At 39.3% G+C, this 25,982-nt stretch overlaps 1 protein-coding gene across 4 annotated transcripts in view; it reads right to left on the reverse strand.

The window, feature by feature from the left end:
* Window positions 1-2,917: 2,917 nt before the first annotated feature.
* The window catches only part of LOC137240799 (ubiquitin-conjugating enzyme E2Q-like protein 1), a 113,643-nt gene continuing 90,578 nt past the window's right edge, over window positions 2,918-25,982 (reverse strand). For all 4 annotated transcript variants that reach the window (XM_067767557.1, XM_067767555.1, XM_067767556.1 and 1 more), the window contains 4 exons: window positions 25,252-25,939; window positions 25,044-25,185; window positions 20,695-21,044; window positions 2,918-5,151 (listed from right to left, as the gene is read on the reverse strand). In XM_067767557.1, the coding sequence (XP_067623658.1) occupies window positions 5,067-5,151; window positions 20,695-21,044; window positions 25,044-25,185; window positions 25,252-25,523 (849 nt within the window). In that variant the 5' untranslated portion in view covers window positions 25,524-25,939 and the 3' untranslated portion in view covers window positions 2,918-5,066. The remainder of the gene's footprint in view (window positions 5,152-20,694; window positions 21,045-25,043; window positions 25,186-25,251; window positions 25,940-25,982) is intronic.

A 25,982-nucleotide genomic window follows, 5' to 3' on the forward strand; every position in this document is an offset into this window, starting at 1 on the left:
TCTGTAATTAATGATTTAAAGTGCGCACTTTTTTTGTTATCAACACGCATTTTTAATCATTAATTACAGAATTTTGCCTTTCTGTAATCATATGTTTTATTGCCTAGTAAGAAGTTTTTTACAATTGCATGATTGTATTTGTTATTGTCATTGCTTTGTTTGTTGTTGTTCATTTACTGTTTTGTACTACCATAATGATTTAGTATACTATGTATCTACATATATATGTACATACTAACCAATGTGTTACGGCAATTTCATTAATAAACACGTGCTAAATATTTTTGTGAAATAATTGCTTTATGATGGAAAATATAACTGTGGTAAAGTCCAACAAAGGAAAAGACATGTTAAACGTCAACGGCTACTTCTTCTATTTGGAACGAACAAATAAGAAAACATTTAACTGAACTTGTTCTGAACGAATTAAAAACAAATGTACAGTGCGTATTGTCACACAATTTGATGGCTGTGAACATGTTATACGAAAAAAAAGAAATGAACATTCTCATGATCCATGTGCGCATAAAAAATCGATTGCAGAAACAAATTATCTGGTTAAAAATATGGCTCGCTCGAGTTTTCTGCAGCCTAGCCAAATAATTCAGCGTTCGGTATCTATGACAGAAAAACATATTAGAGATTATCTGCCATTAAGAAATGCCCAAAAGTTAAAAATTAGAAGACAACGGAACAGTTTGAAATGTTTTAAGGAGCCAACTTGTGTTGAAGAAATGGACATTCCCTTATCACTTTATGTTTTGGAAGGTCAACTATTTATTTTAAGTGAGAAAGTTATTGATGGCGAATGCATTCTTATATTTGGAACGAAATCTTCGCTGCAGTTGTAAATGAGAGCGTCTGCTGGATTATGGATGGTACATTTGACGTTGTTCCAACGATGATGAGGCAGATATTTTCCATGCACGGAAGAGTAGAAGGAGAAATTGTTCCGCTGGTATTCTGTCTTATGACCAAAAAATCAAAGTCAATGTATATTTCTTTTTTTGTTGAGTTGGAGAACGTCGCATTCAACTGAATCCGACGCGTATAATTAGTGATTTTGAAATGGCTATTATTTCTGCAGAAAGGGAGTGTTTCCCATTTGCACGGCAGAGTGGTTGCCTCTTCCACTTCGGGAAAAATATTTGGCGAGAAGTTCAAAAAGAAGGGTAAATTTATTACATAACCGCAGCTTCCTGCATTTAAGATAAAATATGATTATTAAATATTTTCAGACTAAGCTGCAAATATGGCAACAGCGAGCAGTTTTCAATCCAAGTACGAATGCTTAAAAGCTTAGCACTGGTTCCTCATAGCGAAATCTCAGAGTATTATAAAAGTTTGCGTAATTCATTTAACGACAGCGATTTGGAAAAACTTTCAAAATGGTTTGAAAAAAATTATGTGTTTGGTAAAAAGTCACAGCCTAAATATTTAACACAATTTTGGTCCGTGTTCGATGAACCTACATCGAAAGTTTTTCCAAGAACGCAAAACAGTGTGGAAGCTTGGCATAGCCGCCTTAAAGTCATAGTTGGAAAAAGTCGTGCGACGCTGTACAAATTGATATCTGACTTACAAAGGGAACTTATTTATGCTGAAACACAAGTACAAAAAGTAAAAAACGGCGAAAAAATAAAAAAAAATTCATGAAAAAAGCAAACAAATTACAAGCGTAATGAAAAAAAAGATTGGATTTAAATCACTTAGCGTATTTAAAGCGTATTGCTTCAAGCATGACATTAATGTAGTATCTTTTTGATTTTTATTTGTTAATAATGTTGTTCTTTTGTTTTTCCGATAAATATGTTTGAATATTGGAATTATTTTTGGAGGTTATGTTTTGTTTATGTTATATTATTATGTATGTATAAGCAAATTTATATAAAATACACGATTTTGCTCAAATTTTGGGGGAAAAATTTCCAGAATTAATTCTGGAAAACGTGAATTCCGAAATTATGAAGAATTTTAAAATACAGCCAAAAAAACAAAGGAAGTGCGGAATTCCGGTTTCCAGAATTTTGTCGGCCCAGAATTTTGACTTCAGAATGAAGAATTTTAAAATACAGCCAAAAAAACAAAGGAAGTGCGGAATTCCGGTTTCCAGAATTTTGTCGGCCCAGAATTTTGACTTCAGAATCTTAATTTTAGAATTTTGACCGTTTCCCTGTAAAAAGCATAGAAAACGTAGATTTTTTCAAATTATTGTGGAAAACTTTTTAAACTCAACAACAACGCTTTGGTTGTGTTGCATCGATCTGAGACTCCTTGCCATTTTCTTCGTTTTGAAGCGATGAAAGAGTCGTAAATCCTCCTTTGAGAATTTCTCAACTTTTAGAATCCTTTAACATTCAACAAGATTTGCTTAGCAAAATATAGGAGCGGCCATAAATTTAACTCATCTGTCGGGGGAAGCATCGAAAGATTTACATAAACGCTTTGGATGCGTGCCTACGCTTTGACTACGCCAAACGAAAAATAATGAAACGCCTTGCATTATCTTTGATTTGAAGCGACCAAAGCGTTTATATAATTTTGCCCTTATGCATTTGTGAATTTTTTCCTGAGGGAAACATGTTACACGTGTGGCGCTTTATATTTTGTTAAGTTTTTCTAGACTTTTTTGACTCTAATTTAAATATATTTTGCTTTCCGTATGTTTCTGCATTGTAGGAGGCTACAAAGCTTCTATTATTTTTATTTCCGCGGAAATATATGCAACTACACATCCGTAAATACTACAAAGTTGTATTAAACTATCAAATGCAACTGAGCTTAAAGTAGTCTTACGTACCAAAAATGCAACTCTAGACCTGGGATTTGCATCAGGTGAGCGAGGCTGTGTGTAATTTTGACGTTTATCGCTTAGTTGACGCACTTGTATTGTACACAATGATCGATGGTACCGATATTTTATGTAATAATAGTGTAACTTTTTGTAACTTTTATTCATTTTTATCCGCAATTTTGTCTACCGCCATATCTAAAGTAAGTTTATATTCAGAAATAAGCCGTAATTGTTCAATCTGTTCACTGTGTTTGTCTTTAGTTATATTTATACTAGGATGGGTCAAATTTATTGCTGAAAAGGCACATCCAGTTTCTGAATCTATGGGTCATACTGAGTAATATTGTGTAATAATGGTCCCATGCATAGGTCTGAAATGAATTTCGAGCCTCCCTAATTTTGTTAGAAAATTTTATATCCCAATCCGCGTAGCGGCTCTCACAAATAAAATACATGAAAATGAATGTCAAATTCGGATTCGGATATAAAATTTTCTAACCAAGTTAGGGAGGATCGAAATGCATTTCAGACTTATGGTCCCATGGACAATATTACTCAGTATGACGCATAGATTCAGAAACTGGATGTGCACTTGAAGTTTCTTTTTCCTTATTTTTCCCCATACAATTTGACCCGCCCTAATGTATACACATAAACATTAAAAAAAAAATTTTTTTTTTTTAGATTTCATTATTGTAACTTTTCTGTATTTCCTGCTGTTTTATTAGCAAAATAAATAGAATATTGCGCCCCTGATGATGCCAAGGAAATTTGGCGAAACGTTGGGCCATAAGGTGGAATAAACCTTGTCTTTATTAGAGCTTACGATTTCTTCTCAAACACAAGCGAGATTTTCGAGACCCGAGAAATCGAGAACTCGACTTCTCGTGTCTCGAAGTCCTCGTAAATCTCGCGAGCTTCTCGACATTCTTATTTAATCGCTGTATGGACTGTATTTATACACTTGGTTTTTTACTTGTGACTTTTTGTTGATTATATTGCTTCAATGACATTTAACTCAAAACATATTTATTATATATATAATTTTGTTCGCAATATTTTATTTTTCAACGAGACATCAAGAACGTGGCTTCTCGCGAGATTTTCGAATTACTCGTAATAATCGCGATCTTCTCGACGTTCTATTCAGTCGCTGCATTGGCAATATTCTATACATTTCGGGGTTTTTTACTTTTGGTTTTGCGGACATTTTGGCTTGTGCTCCAGAAGAAAACGTAAGCTCTATATAAAACAGCCAATGAATTGATTAAGTTGAATGTCGAGAAGCTCGCGAGCCTTACGAGTAATTCGACATTCGAGAATCTTGCGAGCCTTACGAGTAATTCGAGAATCTCGCGAGAAGGCGAAACTCGCGAAAAATCTCTTCTCGAACATGTCTGAGAAATCCTAAGCACTAGTTTTTATTCGCACTATAACGCAATAGATCAGGATAGCTTAAAGAAACTTTATCTCTACATATGACATACTGATCGGAAGAAAATTACTCAAAAGTAATTAACTTTCAAACAGAAACTAGTCAACTGTCTGCCATTTTTATATGCACTAAATACCTTAGCTAACTAAAAGAAACTTATTATTATTTTTGGCCGCTTTTTTTAAAAGCATTAAACACAGCAAATGTCATGCAAATATTTCTATGCAATACACAAATTCCATTTTATTACATACTTTGCTTACATGCATAAATATATGTGACCCGGTCTATGAAAAGGTGGCTTATGACTCAAAAAAGAAATTGCGAGAAACAGCTGTTAACAGCTTTTTTTTTTTGCGAGGAACAGCTGTAAACAGCTGTTTATTTTTTTCTTGAGTCATAAGCCACCTTTTCATACACCGGGTCACATATATCGTTAGCTTACTTCACCAAAGTCCTTATCAAGAAGTTTATATTCACTATATCCATATATGCCTTTTTAATAGTGCCATATCTCGGTTGCTATCTATTGTCTCTAATTAATTTAAATTTTTTCGGAGGGTATATTTTTTTATGCCATACCAGAATCTGCGAATAACGCAGTCTCGAAAAATCTGTCTGTTTTGACCTTTGTGAATTAAGCTGACGATATGTATGCATTTATAAATATTTAATAAACTAAACTTAATTATGAGTATATTCTATTAAATGTATGTATGTACGTTTACTCATCGCAGCAAGACCAGAATTTCACATTTTTTCTTGTATTGTTTTTCTTCTCCATAGTTTTATTGTTAATACTAAAGTTTCGATAGTCTGTACGAGCTGCGAAATCATTTAACCATCGGAAAGTGCCGGTGTCACCCAGCCATATTTTTCATGTGTTTTCACCAACGAACGAAAAGCTTCTTCCGCTGTGCGTCTGTTCAAATGCCATGTGTAAAGAGAAATGAGAGAATGATAAATGTGATAAATTTTTGATAAAACAACTTAACTAAAATTTATAATTAAAATATTAATATCAGAAGTAGAATAGCTTTGGTGTAGATCAACAATGCTCAAGAAGTTTGCTTAACAGGATCATATGACAACGACTTCGGCTAATATTACGACAACTGTTTGGTCGGAATTACAAAAATAAAAATTTTTTTGGATCGCGGGTTCGAATCGAGCTCAAGGCCTAACAATAATTTTTTATCATTATTATTGTTATGATAAATTTTTTCTTAATTGAAAAATTTTTTAATTAGAATAGAAGAAAGAAAAAATTTAGACAACTGCCAAAAAATTTTTTTCATGCAAAAGTAATTGCTACGGAAGAACAACGATTGCTTCTTGATTACTTTCCATACAACAACTTGTACAAGAATAATCGAAATCAATGAAAATTTTCTTTTGACTTGACATTCTTCTGCACAGCGAATTCAAGTCAAAAGAAAATTTTCATTGATTTCGATTATCTGACATATTAAACTACAAGGCGCTGTATGGATAACAACACCTGGTACCGAACGTCTTGCTCTTTTTTTAGAATTTAATGGTTAAAGCATTAAGCTTATAAAACACCAGGTTATCCCTCAAATTGTGTGCTTTCGTCGATTTGCACTGTTTGTCTAATTGCAGTGCTTCTTTATTCATTCTTCTTCTTTATATTGATGACAGCTGCTTTTACAATGGTAATACCATAGAGGCCAGAACCATGTACAGCAGCATCTCGTCGTGTTTCGTTATATATATAAAATCAATTTGGTTTTTTAAAATGGCATCACGCCAGTATTTAAATCTTATTTCGAGAATGTGTTGTATCAATGTGGCATGTTTTTTCATGTCCCGTTATGATGATCCGTTATGTATAATGCGCGTTGGTTTTTTTATGGCACCACGCCAGGTTTTAATTTTTAATATTCAATTATACATTCACTGATTCCTATTGGGAGTGCAAAACCACCACCCTGACTCCAGGACAGTAAAGCACTGCATCTCCCAACTCCGCCTAAACGCCCGAGGGAAACACCGACGCCAACCTTGAGGCCTATTTTAATTTTCCACTCAACGCAAAAAAGCCCGAAAATTGACGTTGAGCAGAGGATGACACCGTACGACCGCTCACAGGAAAAGACAAGACCGGAATCATTGTTTACTATATAGTTTGGCAGCTTAATTCGAGGTTATGTTGCGAATAGAGTGGAAGGCACTCGCAGGCCGTGAAAATAGGCACTCGAATGGAGTGGAATGAAGAACAGTAGGAAGACCAGAGTTGCATTGGATCAATCATTGCATCAATATTAAAGATAATTTAGAAAAAATAATTAAATACTTGAGTATTAGCAAACATTTTCTTTCAATTACTGCAATTAAGGTGTCCTAGATGCTATATATTCCAAAAGTATAACATTTTATGTCTGTTTAAAAATTTAACTTCAATTTCCCTAAGATTTCCGTAATATGGCCATTAGTGATGTTTGTGTGTGTGTGCAAGTTTTGAGCGATCAGCTGTTAGTTGCGCTACTTGGTAAAGTTTACAATGACCGGAATGTTAAATTATTTAATTATAATTAGTTTATTATTTAGGGATTGTTTACGAAGAGGATATTTGTAAATGACAGCTGAACGTCTTGCTTCAAAAATAAAAAAATTCAGCTGACGGAACCAAAAACAGGCGAATTCAACACAATTAACTGTGCAAACGAATGTGAAGTCAAAAGAAAATAAGTAAGGCCGGGACTGTCTTTCATGAATGGGGCTGAACAATAATCTTATCCCATTCGTAACCTCCAAATAATCGGCTGTATAACATAAAAAATATATAGTGAACAGATGTACATACCTAAGCAATTTTTAAGATAAATATAAAATAAAACAAGTAAGGAAGGCTAAGTTCGGGTGTAACCGAACATTACATACTCAGTTGAGAGCTATGGAGACAAAATAAGGAAAATCACCATGTAGGAAAATGAACCTAGGGTAACCCTGGAATGTGGTTGTATGCCATGTGTATCAAATGGAAGGTATTAAAGAGTATTTTAAGAGAGAGTAGGCCATAGTTCTATGGATGGACGCCATTTAGGGATATCGCCATAAAGGTGGACCAGGGCTGACTCTAGAATTTGTTTGTACGATATGGGTATCAAATGAAAGGTGGTAATGAGTATTTTAAAAGGGAATGGGCTTTAGTTCTATAGGTGAACGCTTTTTCGAGAAATCGTCATAAAGGTGGACCAGGGGTGACTCTAGAATATGTTTGTACGATATGGGTATCAAACGAAATGTGTTACTGAGCATTTTAAGAGGGAGTGGGCCTTAGGTCTATCGGTGGACGCCTTTTCGAGATATCGCCATTAAGGTGGACCAGGGGTGACTCTAGAATGTGTTTGTACGATATGGGTATCAAACGAAAGGTGTTACTGAGCATTTTAAGAGGGAGTGGGCCTTAGGTCTATCGGTGGACGCCTTTTCGAGATATCGCCATTAAGGTGGACCAGGGGTGACTCTAGAATGTGTTTGTACGATATGGGTATCAAATGAAAGGTGGTAATGAGTATTTTAAAAGGGAATGGGCTTTAGTTCTATAGGTGAACGCCTTTTCGAGAAATCGTCATAAAGGTGGACCAGGGGTGACTCTAGAATATGTTTGTACGATATGGGTATCAAATGAAAGGTTTTACTGAGCATTTTAAGAGGGAGTGGGCATTAGGTCTATAGGTGGACGCCTTTTCGAAATGTCGCCATTAGGGTGGGCCAGGGGTGACTATAGAATGTGTTTGTATGATATGGGTATCAAATGAAAGATGGTAATGAGTATTTTAAAAGGGAGTAATCCTTAGTTCTATATGTGGACGCCTTTTCGAGATATCGCCATAAAGGTGGACCAAGGGTGACTCTAGAATGTTTGTACGATATGGGTATCAAACGAAAGGTGTTACTGAGCATTTTAAGAGGGAGTGGGCATGAGGTCTATAGGTGGACGCCTTTTCGAGATATCGTCATTAGGGTGGGCCAGGGGTGACTCTAGAATGTGTTTGTACGATATGGGTATCAAACGAAAGGTGTTACTGAGCATTTTGAGGGGGAGTGGGCATTAGGTCTATAGGTGAACGCCTTTTCGAGATATCGCCATTAGGGTGGGCCAGGGGTGACTCTAGAATGTTTGTACGATATGGGTATCAAACGAAAGGTGTTACTGAGAATTTTAAGAGGGAGTGGGCATTAGGTCTATAGGTGGACGCCTTTTCGAGATATCGCCATTAGGGTGGGCCTGTGGTGACTCTAGAATGTGTTTGTACGATATGGGTATCAAATGAAAGGTGGTAATGAGTATTTTTAAAAGGGAGTAATCCTTAGTTCTATAGGTGGACGCCTTTTCGAGATTCGCCATAAAGGTGGACCAAGGGTGACTCTAGAATGTTTGTACGATATGGGTATCAAACGAAAGGTGTTACTGAGCATTTTAAGAGGGAGTGGGCATTAGGTCTATAGGTGGACGCCTTTTCGAGATATCGCCATTAGGGTGGGCCAGGGTGACTCTAGAATGTGTTTGTACGATATGGGTATCAAATGAAAGATGGTAATGAGTATTTTAAAAGGGAGTAATCCTTAGTTCTATAGGTGGACGCCTTTTCGAGATATCGCCATAAAGGTGGACCAAGGGTGACTCTAGAATGTTTGTACGATGTGGGTATCAAACGAAAGGTGTTACTGAGCATTTTAAGAAGGAGTGGGCATTAGGTCTATAGGACGCCTTTTCGAGATATCGCCATTAGGGTGGGCCAGGGGTGACTCTAGAATGTTTGTACGATATGGGTATCAAACGAAAGGTGTTACTGAGCATTTTAAGAGGGAGTGGGCATTAGGTCTATAGGTGGACGCCTTTTCGAGATATCGCCATTAGGGTGGGCCAGGGGTGACTCTAGAATGTTTGTACGATATGGGTATCAAACGAAAGGTGTTACTGAGCATTTTAAGAGGGAGTGGGCATTAGGTCTATAGGTGGACGCCTGTTCGAGATATCGCCATTAGGGTGGGCCAGGGGTGACTCTAGAATGTGTTTGTACGATATGGATATCAAATTAAAGGTATTAATGAGGGTTTTAAAAGCGAGTGGCCCTTAGATGTATATGTGAAGGCGTTCTCGCGATATCGACCAAAATGTGGACCAGGTGATCCAGAAAATCATCTGTCGGGTACTGCTAATTTATTTATATATGCAATACCACTAACAGTATTCCTGCCAAGATTCCAAGGGCTGTTGATTTCGCCTTGTAGAACTTTTTCATTTTCTTCTACTTAATATGGTAGATGTCACACCCATTTTACAAAGTTTTTTCCAAAGTTATATTTTGCGTCAATAAACCAATCCAGTTACCATGTTTCATCCCTTTTTTCGTATTTGGTATAGAATTATGGCATTTTTTTCATTTTTCGTAATTTTCGATATCGATAAAGTGGGCGTGGTTATGGTCGGATTTCGGCCATTTTTTATACCAAGATAAAGTGAGTTCAGATAAGTACGTGGGCTAAGTTTAGTAAAGATATATCGGTTTTTGCTCAAGTTATTGTGTTAACGGCCGAGCGGAAGGACAGACGGTGGACTGTGTATAAAAAATGGGCGTGGCTTCCACCGATTTCGCCCATTTTCACAGAGAACAGTTATAAAAAAAAAATAAATGTAAGGCGCGATAACCTCCGAAGAGATCTAAGGCCGAGCTTCTCTTCCAATTTGCGTCGTGCTCCTCTTGATTTTCCCTACAAATTGGCCGGAGGGGACCTACATGTTTTATGCCGACTCCGAACGGCATCTGCAAGGCAGATGAGTTTTCACTGAGAGCTTTTCATGGCAGAAATACACCCGGAGCGCTTGCCAAACACTGCCGAGGGGCGAAAAATTTTCTTCTAATTGAAAAACCTTATTTCTAAAATTTTGATGTTGATTTTGAACCCAGGGCATACGGTGTGATAGGCGGAGCACGCTACCATCACACCACGGTGGCCGCTAGAGAACAGTTACCGTCATAAAATCTATGCCCCTACCAAATTTGAGAAGGATTGGTAAATTTTTGTTCGACTTATGGCATTAAAAGTATTCTAGACAAACTAAATGAAAATGGGCGGAGCCACGCCCATTTTGAAATTTTCTTTTATTTTTGTATTTTGTTGCATCATATCATTACTGGAGTTGAATTTTGACTTAATTTACTTATATACAGTAAAGATATTAAATTTTTTGTTAAAATTTGAATTAAAAAAATTTTTTTTTTAAAAAGTGGGCGTGTTCTTCATCCAATTTTGCTAATTTTTATTTAGCACATATATAGTAATAGTAGTAACGTTCCTGCCAAATTTCTACATGATATCTTCAACGACTGCCAAATTACAGCTTGCAAAACTTTTAAATTACCTTCTTGTAAAACTGGGCGGTGCCACGCCCATTGTCCAAAATCTTACTAATTTTCTATTCTGCGTCATAACGTCAACCCATCTACCAAGTTTCATCGCTTTAACCGCCTTTGGCAATGAATTATCGCACTTTTTCGGTTTTTCGAAATTTTTGATATCGAAAAAGTGGGCGTGGTTATAGTCCGATATCGTTCACTTTAAATAGCGATCTGAGATGAGTGCCCAGGAATCCACATACCAAATTTCATCAAGATACCTCAAAATTTACTCAAGTTATCGTGTTAACGGACAGACGGACGGACGGACGGACATGGCTCAATCAACTTTTTTTTCGATACTGATGATTTTGATATATGGAAGTCTATATCTATCTCGATTCCTTTATACCTGTACAACCAACCGTTATCCAATCAAAGTTAATATACTCTGTGAGCTCTGCTCAACTGAGTATAAAAATAGGTAGGTACTTTGTGTTAGGATGAATACGAATCACGTATTTCAACAATATATGACAATTAAATATGGGCAATTAAATTTCCAATCGATATTGCGGCTGGTGGCTTCATCTGATATGCGCTCGAAATTTAACATGCGATCAGCTTCCTTTAGCTCCCGTTGAGCGCCCACAAAATTCGTGCCGTTATCGCTTCTGATTCTTATTGGAGTGCCACGGCGGTTGATAAAGCTTCGAAGACACAACAAAAATGCATCGGTCGATAAATCATGCGCAAGCTCTAAATAGGATGCGCGCGTAGTTAGGCACGTAAATATAACTGCCCATCGTTTTTCTCGCCGGCGACCAACGGTAACATTGAATGGGCCGAAAAGATCAACTCCTGTGTAAGAGAACGGCTTGACATAAGGAGTGACCCGATCCTCAGGCAACTGACCCATCAGAGGCGCTGCTGGTTTAGCTCTGTCTATGTGGCACGTTAAGCATGTACGTTGCACGGACTTCAACAGCGACTTGGCATGAGTAAACCAAAACTTTTGGCGGGCTTCGTACAATGTCAATGCGAAGTTCTGATGATGTAGTCGCTCGTGATACTGATGCATTATGAGTTCGGAGACGATGTGTTTGGATGGCATTAAAATTGGTCTTCTGGCCTCTACTGGCATAACAGTAGCTGCGTCTAGGCGACCTTGGATTCGCATGATCTGATCGTTGTCTAGATACGGCGTTAATGAACGAATACTGCTTTGTCTATGGAGTTGCTCGTCTTTCAACAGGGCTGATACTTCTTCTGCGTAAACTTTGCGCTGAACGGCTTTGACTATGTATATCTCTGCTTTATTTAGTTCGGCGGCGCTTAGCTCTGACTGCAGAACGCCTCCATCACATGTCTGATAGGTGCTACGTAGTTTCAAAAATATGTCGGCAGCTCGCAGAACCCATGCCATTACCCGTTTCATCTTTAAATATGAAGAAAAACGATTAAATTTTAGTAAACAACTAGTTACCTTGGCTTGTATATGTAGGCTTGGCTTAATCTCCTCCTCGAGTAGCTCAGGCATATGAGTGCAAGATGTGGCTGGCCAATCCTCAACTGAATGTAGCAGAAACTCGGGCCCATGCAACCATGGCCCACGTTCCTCAATCTTTGGTGGCCACTTTGGACGAGTGGCGACGTCTGTGCTATTGTTATCGGTCTGAATCCAACGCCATTGTGAAGGTTTAGTTGATGCTAAAATCTCTGCTATGCGATGACCAACGTATGGCTTAAATTTTCGTTCTTTCGAGTTGACCCAGTGTAGTACGGTTTGCGAATCCGACCAAAAATTTGTTTGATTTACTTGGACGTTGTGACCTTGGCGAACCAAATTCGCAACTCGGACGCCTAACACTGCGGCTTGTAATTCCAATCTCGGTACGGATAATAACTTCTGCGGGGCGCCTTTGGTTTTGGCCGCGACAAATGTGACATCACTACTAGCGATTCTAAAGTACGCAGCCGCTGCGAATGCTGATTGACTGGCATCCACCACTACGTGCAACTGTACGGAAGTTGTAGATTGAAGCTGCAGTGAATACCATCGTTTAATTTTAACAATATTAACGTGTTTTAGTTCGCTCCACCACATAAACCATTTGTGATGCAGGCTACTCGGAATCGCTTCGTCCCACTCGATAGAATGTCTCCACACTTCTTGTACTAGCATTTTGGCAAAAAGCAAAAAATCGGCATTACTATACTGAGGAGTTCACGGTTGGTTGGAGCACGATCTCCTTCTAAACGGCTTTTGAAACTCGGTGAAAATTAAGCATAAACTCAAATGAATCTGTCACGGTGTTCCAGCGCGTTCCCAATACCTTTTCATAGCTGACTCCGTTTTCTAGACTTATAGACTGTGGCATGTGTGGCTTTGCATTCAGGCTATCTTGCAGACGTTTGACGTTTGATACAAATCCGCGTAATTGAAAACCTCCTTCGGAATGGATGTAAACGATGTCATTGCAAATCCGCTCAGCGTCTTGTTCGTTCTTTAAACTGGCAACGAAATCGGCAACATAATGGCTTTCGACGACGGCTGTAGCGGCTTCTGGATACTGCTGACGGAAATCTTCGGCATTTTTATTTTTGACGAATTCCGCTATACATGGTGAGCATATGGCTCCGAAAACCATAGACTGCATAGCAAAGTGCTCGACTGGCTGATTAGCGTTCCCATCACGCCATAAAAATCGTTTCGCCTGTTGATCTCGCTTGTTAATGAGTACTTGCGAGAACATCTCACGAATGTCGGCTGCGACTGCAACTGCCCCTTCACGAAATTTGAATAAAATGTTCAGTAACGGTTTGGCATGTTCGGGCCCTTTAAGAAGGCACGAGTTCAACGATACGCCATTTACTAGGGCAGCTGCATCGAACACAACTCTCATTTTCTCTGGCTTGTGTGGGTTATTAACTGCAAATGCGGTAAATAAAAATTAAATTTCAAGTTCATACGTACTTTGTCATCAGACAGCTTTCGGGCATAGCCCATGCGCAAATATTTGTCGATCTCCTCTTTGTATTTGGCGGCAAAACGGGAATCGGCCTTCATCTTGCGTTCTAAGCGCTTGTACGCCATGTCGTAACTCTCCGGAGGTGCTGGTGGTAAATTTCGCCATAGTAGTCCGCTCTCAAAACGCTTGCCCAAACGACGGGTGTTGTTGTGTAGCATCTGGCGCGCTATCTGATCTTCCTCAGATTCAATTTGATTTATTGACTCACCTATTCCGAAGTTGTCGGCGGCAAAGTATTCGGTTACCAATGCGTTTAGTGATGTTAGACCTTTTCGCTCACGGATATGCAATACAACTGGTGTTTGTGGCGGTGAACTGGTTGGACCGTAGGCTATCCAACCTTATTTGGTCTTAATGGCTACAGGGCTATTTTCGCTGGCTTGAACAGTTGCGGACGGAACACTTAGCGAGGTGTTATCAAGACCCAACAACAACGACGGCTTGACACGACTATAATTTTCTAATGGCAGGAACTCTAAGTGGGCAAAATCGGCTTTCGAAATGATTGTGCTGGCAAATCAAGGCTACGCAAGGTGCACACGTTTCGAATATTATATGTTGATGCGGAATTTTTGCCTCTTATTTCCAGGTTTACCTTCGATGACTCCTCGGTTGCGCAGTTTTCGCCATACCATTGAAGCGTTAGTGGCTGTCTCCGACCTTTGAGACCCAAACGTTTAGCTAAGTTATCTTCTATCAAGGATACGGCTGATCCCTCATCCACCATGTCGAAAACGTCTACACTACCGCTCGGCCCCATTAGCGTAACCGGAACGTATTTAAAAAATTGACCACTTTCCCGGTCGACATCTCTACAGTTTAGCACTGGCTGGGACTCACCTGTATTGCATGTAGCAGCTGTATTTTGAGGCAAACTCGAATTTTCGTGCAGGCTACGATGATGGTATCGGCGGCAACCATCAACGGCACACATTCTTTTTGAACGACATTTGACTGTGCTATGACCCTTTCGTAGACACGAGAAGCAAAGCTGCTTACCTTTTACTTTTTCCCAACGATCGTGCACGCTCATGTTTTTTAAAGATTCACAGCTGGAGATTACGTGAGCGCCCTCACATACGTAGCACTTGATACCCTCTCCGCGTTCTACTTGTTTTTCTCTTCCAACGTGTATTATTCGACGCGACGATTGTTGTTGAGGCACTGGCTGATGACTTCTAGTGGTCGTGTTTCGCGGAATGAGACACACCACCCTGGCAAGTTCGCTTAACCATAATGAAAACTCCTTCACCGTTGCATATGGCGTTATATTGATGGCATGGCGTGTCCACTCATATTGTTTACTGGGTGGCAATTTCATGACCAGCTGCTCCAATAGTGTGGTATTTGAAAGATGATGCTCACACCTGGCCGATGTTAAAAATCCGACGATGTTTCTTGTTTTAGTGGAGAATGCTATAATTTGATCTACCTTATTCTCGCTGATACTGGGAAACTGCTGTACTTTACTTACTTGGATTCTTACTAAAATATCTGAGCGCCCAAAATGAAATTCTAACTCTGCTATGGCATTTGGCACATCATTAGGATATATTAGCATGGATGCAACAGTTTCCTTGGTACGACCAACTAGGCATTTATGCAGCGCATTAAATTCTGACGATTGCTGTAGCGAAATGCCTGCGTTGTGTCCTTGAATTTCGCTAAGAACAGTGGCCATTTGTCAGGATTGCCCAAAAAACTTGGCAGGTCATATAATATTATCACCGATTCATTGCTTGCCAAGACTGTATCTTCCGTCTGTCGCTCTAGTAGTGACACTGGTGAACTTTGCTGCGTTGCTTCTATAAGATGTCGTTGTGGTACTTGTTGCGCCTCCCGTTCTATATTGCTTCGCAAACGCTCAATATCCCGCTGGCTTTCTTCAGTCGCCACCCTCAGCTCTGATACTGCATTGGTAAATGCATTCAGACTCAGAATTTGTGACGCTCCTACGGCTCCCTCCGTATTCTCCTCTGGATCATGTTGAGTACTGTCCTGGCTCCGCAAATTATACACGTTGCCTCCCGGCATATTGCTCATATATTGTATTAGACGGTGTGATTAAATTTTATTACACAAAATTTCGGACGACAATAAGACGAATTATTTTATAAGTATTAATTGCGGTGGACAACAATTATATTTTTTACCGGCAGGTACGACAATTTTTAACCGATCACTCAATTTTCTTTTGACGGCACGATATCTATTTTAGCAAAATTACAGAATTTTTCTATTTCGCGGCAACTGTACGCGACTTTAGCCAAAAAATTTTCCGTTTTACAAAAATCCGTAACTCAAACGATATCCAACAGCCAATCACAATAATTTGGAGAACAGTTAATTTGGAAAGATGATGTTATTGCAATTTTAGTTTATTGAAATGTATAAGAAAAAACGGTTCGCAAAACAATAACAATTTAAGTGTATGTGTATATATGTATGACAGTTGCTTTCCTTGGCGGTTGATGTATTTCCAAATTGTGTTGTCTCTGTGTTGGCTGTTGGCTTAGACTTTCTGCTCTTCTTTTGTTGTGGTGGTATTTATATTCGCAATGAAAGGTAACAATGTTGCGCATATGATTGACTACAACTTAAAATGTGAATACACAGGGTGCCATCACAGCCCATGCGCGTGTATATGTGAGTGATACTTGTACAATTGATTGCATACTTTTGGGAGTATCTCAGATATATGCATGTTGTGCGTCACTCTCCGCTGCTCGTATGGACATATGGGTAGACATAATGATTGATTTGTTGATGTGCATACGAGTCACAGCTTAGTATCGGCTTAGAGATGATAGTATCCCTTAGTTTACTAATATTCGTCACAATATATATACCACCGATCCCTATGATTTTTTCAGACAATATATGCCATATACGTAAGCATTTGATGAAACTTGAAGCTTCTAGCTGTTGAAATGGGGCAGAAATTGCGAAAAGTTTCCTATCTGAACAATCGGTTGTATGAGATATATAATATATATACCACCAATCTCTATGATTTTTTTAGACAACAATATATGCTATATACGTAAGCATTCGTTGAAATGTGAAGCCTCTAGCTCTTGAATTGGGGCAGTAATTACGAAAAGTTTCTTATCTGAACAATCGGTTGTGGGGGATATATGCTATATATACGACCGATCTCATCCATTTTTTCAGACAACAATATGTGCAATATACGAAAGCTATGGTGAAGTTTGAAGCTTCAATCTGATAAATTGAGGAAGATATGACAAAAATCCTCTTTTTCTGAAAAATCGGTTGTATGGAGGATATATGCTATAGTGGTCCGATCCGGTCGGTTCCGACAAATGTCTGATCGGACACCTAAATACACTCGCTCACCAAATTTTATCACGATATATCAAAAATTGAGGGACTAGTTTGCATACAAACAGACAGACGGACATGGCTAAATCAACTCAGCTCTTCATTCTTCTGATTATTTCGGTATACTTAATGGTGGGTCTATCTATTTTCCTTTAAGGACTTAAATGGGATTCATGACGAAATTAATATACCATTTCATTTTCATGAAAGGTATAATTAGCATTGATTTCGATAAGCGACATAAACTGAGTTTTGGCATTCCCTCTACAAACCGCGCTAACATATCCTTAAAAAAAATAAACTCCTAAAAAATTAATTTTTTGTTCGCAATTCTACTTATCTTTTTCTTTCAGATTGTTGGTCTATTTTTTGACCTTCAACAAGCTAGTCCGGTATTGAATCCAACAACCCTCCAAGAACATACAACAACTGCATCCGCCGAAAAATATGTAGCTTCATCGTTTGTATTCGGTTCAACATAACGGTTGCTCCGAACTTAAGGCCAAATTAAACTTCCTTAACCCTAACGCCATAGTAGTAACCATACCCATATCCATATCCATCTCCAATGTGATCGATTAATTGTGCCTTAACCTAAACATCGTGAAAATTTCATAAAAATGAAGAAAACGCAAAAAATTACAAACATATTCCACAAAAAATAAGTCTCTTAGTCAAAACGTATCCAAAACAATAAATAAAATACACAAAAAGTTAATAAATTCACCAACTCAAATATTTTTAGGTTATGGATGTGGCGAAAAACCAAAAACCAATTGGTTGGCTATGGTATGGTTATGGCGTTAGCGTTATGGTATGGCACCATTAATCGATTACATTGATTTACATAAGGGAGGTTCGATCAGCTGTTTTATCTGGTTATGGTTTTATGGTTATAAGTCACCATTAATTAGCCCTTTAACCCCATCACAAACATACATATTTTCTTTTCCACTTTCCTATTAGCAAATAGTTTTGAAAACTTTAGCCATCATCCAGTGAGTTTTCTAGCTCCATATCACGCTCAATTCTCACGGGAATGCTCTGGATAATTGAGACACTTGAGAAGTAGCGGTCGTGATATTTTTGTACACATGAGTTGTGATAGACAGATGTCGCTGCTGTGTTTCATTTAACTCATACGGCTAAAGGCCAAACTACGACATCTATTTTTGAAAAAGTAGGGTTTTTAAAGGCAGCGTTGCCAAACTAAAGACAAGAAATTAGCAAATTATCTGGCTCACAAATTGAACCAGACTTCTATCTGGATTTATCTGGCTTAAATCGTTGTTGTTGCATTTACATGCAAATTTACATATTTATCTGGCTCATGATCTTTGCGACGGGATAATGGCTTTTGAGATCTAAAGAAAGGATATATTGTTGATGAACGATTTAAATAAACCGCTACCACGCTTCAACTCAACAAGTACAATGGAGTAAAGTTGATAAAAAAATAGATAAATGTAAGGCGCGATAACCTCCTAAGAGATCTAAGGACGAGCTTCTCTTCCATTTTGCGTCGTACTCCTATTTTTTTCCTAGCTTATTGCAGTATTGGCGGGATGGGACGTACTTGTTTAATGCCGACTCCGAATGGCATCTGCAAGGCATATGAGTTTTCACTGAGAGCTTTTCATGGCAGAAATAGACTCGGAGTGCTTGCCAAACACTGCCGAGGGGCGACCTCACTTAGAAAAATTTTCTTCCAATTGAAAAAACTTGTTTCTAAAGTTTTTTATGTTGCTTTTTCCGGGGCGTGAACCCAGGATCTTCGGTGTGGTAGGCGCTAGCACGCTACCATCACACCACGGCGGCCGCAAAGTAAAGTTGATAAGGCCGAGCAATATTAGCACCTTGGAATAGTAAAATAGAGTTTCTTCAAACAAAAAATGGTGATGTAGTCGCAATGCCCGAAATGTTGAAAGGGGACAAACAAATCAATGTTGTCTTACGAGTCTTACAGATTAACCCCCATCGAGTAAAGTGGCGTCGAGCAAGCTTCTCTCGAGGAGGGTTCTCGATTCGATTGGTATCTTTGGATACACTGCTTGCCAGTGCTTTGCAGTGTGGTTTCCCCAGTAAGGAGAACAGAGTTTAAGAAGCACTTCTCTGCATAAAGATGGATATAGATATTGCTTTACTTTTTTTGCAATTAGTCAGTTCAAACTTTAACAGCTCCGTAAATATGTATCCTTCGAATATTTATGGTTGAAAAAACACCCCATACAAAGTTTAGATTTTCAGAAACAGAATTTTGTTGAGGTGGCAATGCTTCTTCAGCATTTGACAACGTCAAAGGGGAACTATCTTGTTTTCTTGTTTCATTTGAATTAGATTTTCAAAGCATGCTATGATAGTTATTTTACTGAAATAAAATTCGCTGTTGTTGGGAGCCAAACGGAACCAAAGCGATATTGTTGTGAGTCATAATGAGCTATTGCGTCAGCATCGTTGGTGTTGATGCCATTAATTCATTGTACTCCGAATGTAAAAACAGTATAGCAATTCAGCAACACTTAACCCTCAGAATGACCCATTATAAGACTCAAAAAGGCCGAACAATATACCTTAAAAATTCTTCTTATCGCACATAACCGCGATTACGGCGAAAGTTCCGGTAGGATTATTATTGTTAGGCCTTGATGCACAGCGACCTGAAGTTTGATCTATTGCGCTTGCCCTTTTAGCTTATAGCAGTGTGCGGAGGCTTTTCATTTCAGCACGTATTTGAAATATTGTCTATTATTTTCAATGACTCATGACGGCTATTCTGGTTGGACACTGCCTTCTGGCATCACATGCCTTTAAACTAGGCTTGGTCAGTGATATCAGATGTGGGAAGTGCGGGTTGGAGGAGGAAACGGTCGAGCACGTTCTGTGCTCGTGCCCTGCACTTGCTTAAGTCCTAGAAAGCTTCTAGTATTTGCCAAGAGGACGGAGTTATTTTATAACATTGGTCCTGGTTTTTGATAGTTTTTCAGTGTGGTTGTTAAAACAAACTTCTGGTAACACTACGGACCCATTCAGTCTACATGAGGTTTCAGTCTATATGGTTTTCCCAAGTGGGTTAGAATATACCCGCGGTAGGTATGCCTGTCGTAAGAGGCGACTAAAATACCAGATTCAAGGGGCTGTGTAGCGCAACCCATTCAGGTTGCCAGCGCAATATATATAGCGTCTCCAAACCCAATTGTCAACCTCACCTATCCGTAGCGAATCCTGTTTCACTAACAGACGAGGCTCTGGCGACCCCAAGCTCCTCATGAAACTAGGGGGTGGAGAGGGAGGGATGGCCTGAAGGTTTAATGTGGCCATATAAATCGTTCCCGAGATGGTCGGGATAGCACCTTAATGGTGATCTGTTACCGGAGCGTACCGGGTCTGTATCCGGCAAAGGACCATCACATCGATAACACTCCCCAAAGCCTTCGGGGAGAAACCTTATCGCTACAACATCAACAGGTCCTCATGGACCGGCCAGTTCAACCTAACCTATCCTTCATAGGTCCTATCATACATATATCAAAATCTGAGCTCGGAGATATTTTGAAGTCTCAATTCATCAAGTGTGGAATGCTTCTTTTTATCAGCACAGAAAAGGCAGGCATTCCCACTAAAGCATCAACAGAAGATGTGCTCATCGCACCTATTATACCCACACAAACTAGTCGATGCACTTTTTTTAAAATAGTGATTTATTTGGTCTTCATTACTTACCTGCTAAATTCTTTTGAACTTTTCGTCTTTCGTACAATTCGTCCCTGACCTTTAACCAAACTCGCTGCAAACTGCATTAGTACCGCTTCCACGGTATAAGCTGAAGCCCAGCCGCGTGGTGTTAAAAGTTCCATACATATTGCTCCACCCTCCATAACGAATCCCTTTTCGATACGCGGCTCAACGACTCGCATGAATGGCGGTGCGAATGGAAAATTATCGGGAAAAACAAGATGCAGGAGTATAAATGGAATGTTCATTTCGACCATATCCTTTGCTAATTTAGAATCTGGATCGACAATGTGTAAACGTGCATACCATTCGTACAAATTGTCATTTATAAGTTCGACCTGTGGATACGAAACCAAAAATAATATATTATAAATATATACGTATTTATAAATAATATCTATGCATATGTGTATTATCGAACTTCGAACGCCTACTATTATGTTGTTGTTGTTGTGGCGATCAAGACACTCCCCGAAGGCCTTGAGGAGTTTCATCGAGTTGATGGTCCTTTGTTACGACCTCATGCGACCTTCTAGGCCATACCGCCCTCCCACCCCCTAGATCCATCAGGAGTTCGGGGTCGCCAGAGCCTCGGCTGTTAATGAAACAGGGTTCACCACGGATAGGTGAGGTTGACAATTGCGTTTGGAGAAGCTATGTATTGCGCTGGCAACCTGAAAGGGCTGCGCTACACAAACCCCTTGAATCCGGTATTTTAGTCGCCTCTTACGACAGGCATACCTACCGCGAGCATATTTTAACCCCCTAAACCGCTAGGAGGCTGATTACGAAAAACATGCTCATGGCTCTATCTCTTCAAACAAATTGGATTGGTTTCCATACCCAAATTTCATTTATTTTCGCGTGTAGTGAAATGGATTGGTCAAGATAACACCAACGGCTTCACGCATTTACATGAAAGTTTGACAGATGAGAAATATAGATGGTGGTAAAGATAAAAGTAGAGGTTGAAGTGTAGTACGAAATAGAGGACGGCGATGAGGCGAGAATACTTCCCATCAGGGAGAGAAATAAGATGCTAACCAGACAGTTCCTGTTGAATACCCAGAAACCTGGGCATCCCAACAGGCATCTGACTGATGAACCAACACCACTCAGGGGCTTAAGGAGTAATCTCTGTAAGCATTATGAGGAAATACGGCACCTGACAACTCAGCCGCATGAAGCCAAAAAAGACAAGCAGGTCCTCATTGAACTCTACAAACAGGCGTCGGACCTTTATGCCGGAAATTGCCCGGTGAATCCAGTACTCAAAGAACAGCACCCAAAACTTGGGGAAGAGGAACGCACACTCCCCAGGGAAACACGTGTCACTCAAGCTCAACTTCGATCTGGATACTGTAACAGATTAAACCCTTACCTATCCAGAATCAATCCCGACATACAAAATGTATTCCCCGCTTACAATGTGTTCCCACATGACACCGACCATCTCTTTAATTGTAATGTGGAACCAACGCCTCTAACACCCCTCTCAATATGGTCCACCCCTGTTGAAACAGCAAGTTCCTTGGACTCCCGTTAGAGGATATTGATGACAATTTGCGACCGGTCGCACCTATTGGATGGGGCGAAGCACTGCTACAACAACAACAACATGTTCTACATGGGAATGGATAGTTTAACGAAAAAAAAGCAGTAAGAGGGAAAGAGGAGTGTAAGGGTCAAGGAGAGGCAATGCATGTGGAAGCGGTAGAGATAGTAGCGGAAAGAGAAGGAATAGGGCTCTGTAAGGGAAAGGGTGGGCGGGTACAGTTTGCGTGAAAGGGAGAGGGAATAGAAGAGAGGGGGGATTCCAACGCAGAAATAGGTCAAACGTAGAGGAAGAAGAAGAAATAGTTATAAGGGTAAGATTATGGAAATAAGAAGGAATATAGAAGAGGTTCTGAGCAAAGGTTTGGAAAAGATGTGACCAAGAAAGTGAAAAATAGCAGCAGTAATTTTTCTTAACTTTGTCAATTAAATATTTATTTTGCTAATTTTTGATATTTTAAGAAAAAATTTATTTGATTTGTAACCGAAACTACCAATCTCGAAAACTTTTTCGGAAAAGTTCGAAAATTCGAGAAAATTTCGAATTTTTTACCTGCAGTTCTCTGAATTTTTTTGAGTATGCATTTGCCAAATCAATTTTAGCAAAGTTATAGGTCCCTCAAAATAAGCATAAGGTTTGGTTGAATTGGCCGGTGAGGACCTCACATAGACGACTCTTTTTGTCTAGTGTTACCAGAAGTTTAACTACCAAACTGAAAAATTCTAGAGGAAACCAGGTGCTATGTTATAAAATTACTCCATCCTCTTGGCAAATACTAAAAGCTTCCTAGAACCTATGCTATTTACTGCTTCTAGATCTGATGGCTGTGTCACTACATACAGCTGGAGCCTTAGCCTTGTGAGTATGGTGTACGAACACAAAACGTGTTCGATCGTTTCTTACCCAACACATCACGTCCTACAGCTACTATTATCGTCACCTAGCATCCACACACTTGGTTCCACGCCTTTCCTGCTTGGTCGATCATGTGCAACTCTCGCCTTCTTTTAATTTCGCCAAATCTGATTAGGAAGTCTACGGTAAAAGCTTCGAGAAATGCGTCTCTTCAGCTAGCTCATCCGCGTTTTCATTTCCATCTATTCCCATATGCCCAGGGACCCAATGTAGATTTATATATATCTCCCCATCCTGATTTTTTCCAGGAATTGCTTACACTTCAACTCACTTTTAGATGTTGTGCTATGAGAGATTATAGCGGCTGCAGTTTAAGCTATTTTCCTCCAGTCATACACAAAAACACTACAGTGATCTGGCAGCTTGTAGGATTTGTTTGTTTCCGGATCTGCGCAGTACACTGCAGGCCCTACTTCTTCTATTAATTAATAACCATCGGTATACACGTATATCGCTGCGTATGCCATTTGAGCGCCCTTACGCAATCCTTCCACCACTATCGTGGCCCACAGAGACCCATCGAAGCGCATGTAGGGAACTAGTTAGTATGCCCATCCAATATTTGACAACGATATGACAGTATGGTCTGCGCTCAAGCTGCCCCGAGTCATTAAGTCTCGTTGCAGTTGTTAACGCTATGTTCTTCGCCACCAGATCTACAGGTTTAATGTGCACAATGGCATACAGTGCAGTCGGGGTTGTTTTCAGGGCTTTGGTCACACTTAGCATTCATAGCATTCATTTGAGGTACGTTCTTTTTTGAGTGGCCGTCCACCAAACAAGGACTCCATAGTATAGAATGGGATTTACAATCGCCGTAAATATCCCATGAGAGATAGAAGGCGGTAAACCACAGGGACACTCAAGCATTACATGTATAAAGTGCCGTCAAGGCTGAACAGTTGGTTGATGGCGTGCCACTGTCCACCGATATTGTGACCTCCTACAGCCCTCAATGTACTTAAGACCTTCCATGATCGCCTATTGAAAGCCCGGAAACATATGACTGATCTTCCCCGCCTTTGGTAGGAAAACCACAAATCCCCATGAACACACACACACAATTTCATCAAAATCAGTGCAGTCGTTTGTCGTTGTGTGTAGCCTGAAGTCCTTGGCTTTCCATGGCAGCCGGCTCTTTGTACCGGAGCGACTCGGGATTTTTCCCCCGACCAAGGGCTGTCATTTAATTTCCATTTAATTTGTTAAAAGGGTGTTCAGTCAAAAACAAGCGTACAGAAACAATAAATGTTGTAACGAATTTTGGGAAATTCCGCTTATTTGAAACCTTCTGCTAACGTCCGAAGCAGTAAATTGTCGAATAAATCACTCCAATGATCAGTATTGCAATATGGTCTTTATTTAGTCTACTTGGGAGTAGTACAATTATACTTCAATATCACGTACTTCACAACAGCGTGTTTAAATCAAAACTGATTCCTGACTACTCAGCTTGCGCTGCTTTTATACTCTCCGTTGCTTAATTAGCATATTTCTACTAAAGTCTAGACGTTTCGCCTTCTAGAACTGCTGTATGAGGAGCAAGGCGCAAATTGGAAGAGAAGCTCGGCCTTAGATATCTTCGGAGGTTATCGCGCCTTACATTTATTTATATTTATTTATATGCGTGTGTATGTGTGAGCAACTAACTTTGGCTGATGACAACATGTGTGTGCGTGAGTCATTATTCGTCACCTTTTATGTACGTGTGTAAATGCATTAAATTCATGTATTCATGTACATGAGAGTGGCAGCTTACTTTATTGTTGTTGTGCCTTTATTTACTAACAGCTTAGTGATGCTAAAATTCGCCACAATATATTCAAAATTTGCTCGTTTAACGTAATTAAATTTCGAAATAACTTACCGTAAAAACCGAAGCCTTTTTACTATTATGTATTTTTTGTATTTCCTTGTACTCTTTCATTAAACGACGTGCGCGAATACTGTGATCGGGAGCATGTTGAATATTGACTGGCATAATCATACGATTAGGGGCTGGTGAAATTCTAGAATATTAAATGAGCAGAAAATAAAAATTTACTGTTAAAACGTATTTCGCTAAATACACATACTTATTGTCCTGTCGTCGCAGCCGCTTGCCTGGCGATTCAGCTACCGATTCACGATCCACACCCGCAGCTATGGCATTCACATTTGTATTTTTTGTTGTGACATTAGCGCTAACATTACCACCTGAGCTCGGGAGAGTGTCATTAGCTGCGCCGCCACCACCCGCCACAGCTTCGGCTGCTTTTTTATCACCGCTATCACTACGACTGCGGCTTTTGTTGAATTTTCTTATGGCAGCGGTTACTTTCTCCTTTAAACGTGATGACATTTTCATAAAATATTTTATTAAATTTAGTTTTCCTCGTTTGTTAAGCTTTAATTATTAGTAGTCTTTGGTTATATTGACTTTGACTATATATATCTGTGGAGGGAAGAAGAGAAACTGGTCATAACAAACGCTGCACTTATGACGTCACAGTTGTGTACTATTTTTCGGTGGTTTTCTGCAGTTAGTTATCTTTTTATTGGCAGCCGTCAGCTTCCTATGGTGTTTTTTGTTACTCCTTTTAATTTAATTTAATCGCTTCGAGCACTACTCTTATTCTTTCATCAGTCTTCTTTTTATTCAGTATTTATTTTTCCAAAAATTTCAACTTTAGCTGTTGCGCTTTTAAGTATCATTGACGTAATCGAAGCCAGCTTCGATCCCTCTATACAGATTCGTACATTATTTTACGGTCAACAGAGCATCTAAAAATAATGGCAAAAAAATTTATTCATGAAATTGTAAGTA

The sequence above is a fragment of the Eurosta solidaginis genome, chromosome 2 (assembly GCF_040869045.1).
Source record: "Eurosta solidaginis isolate ZX-2024a chromosome 2, ASM4086904v1, whole genome shotgun sequence".
Taxonomy (NCBI): Eukaryota; Metazoa; Arthropoda; class Insecta; order Diptera; family Tephritidae; genus Eurosta; species Eurosta solidaginis.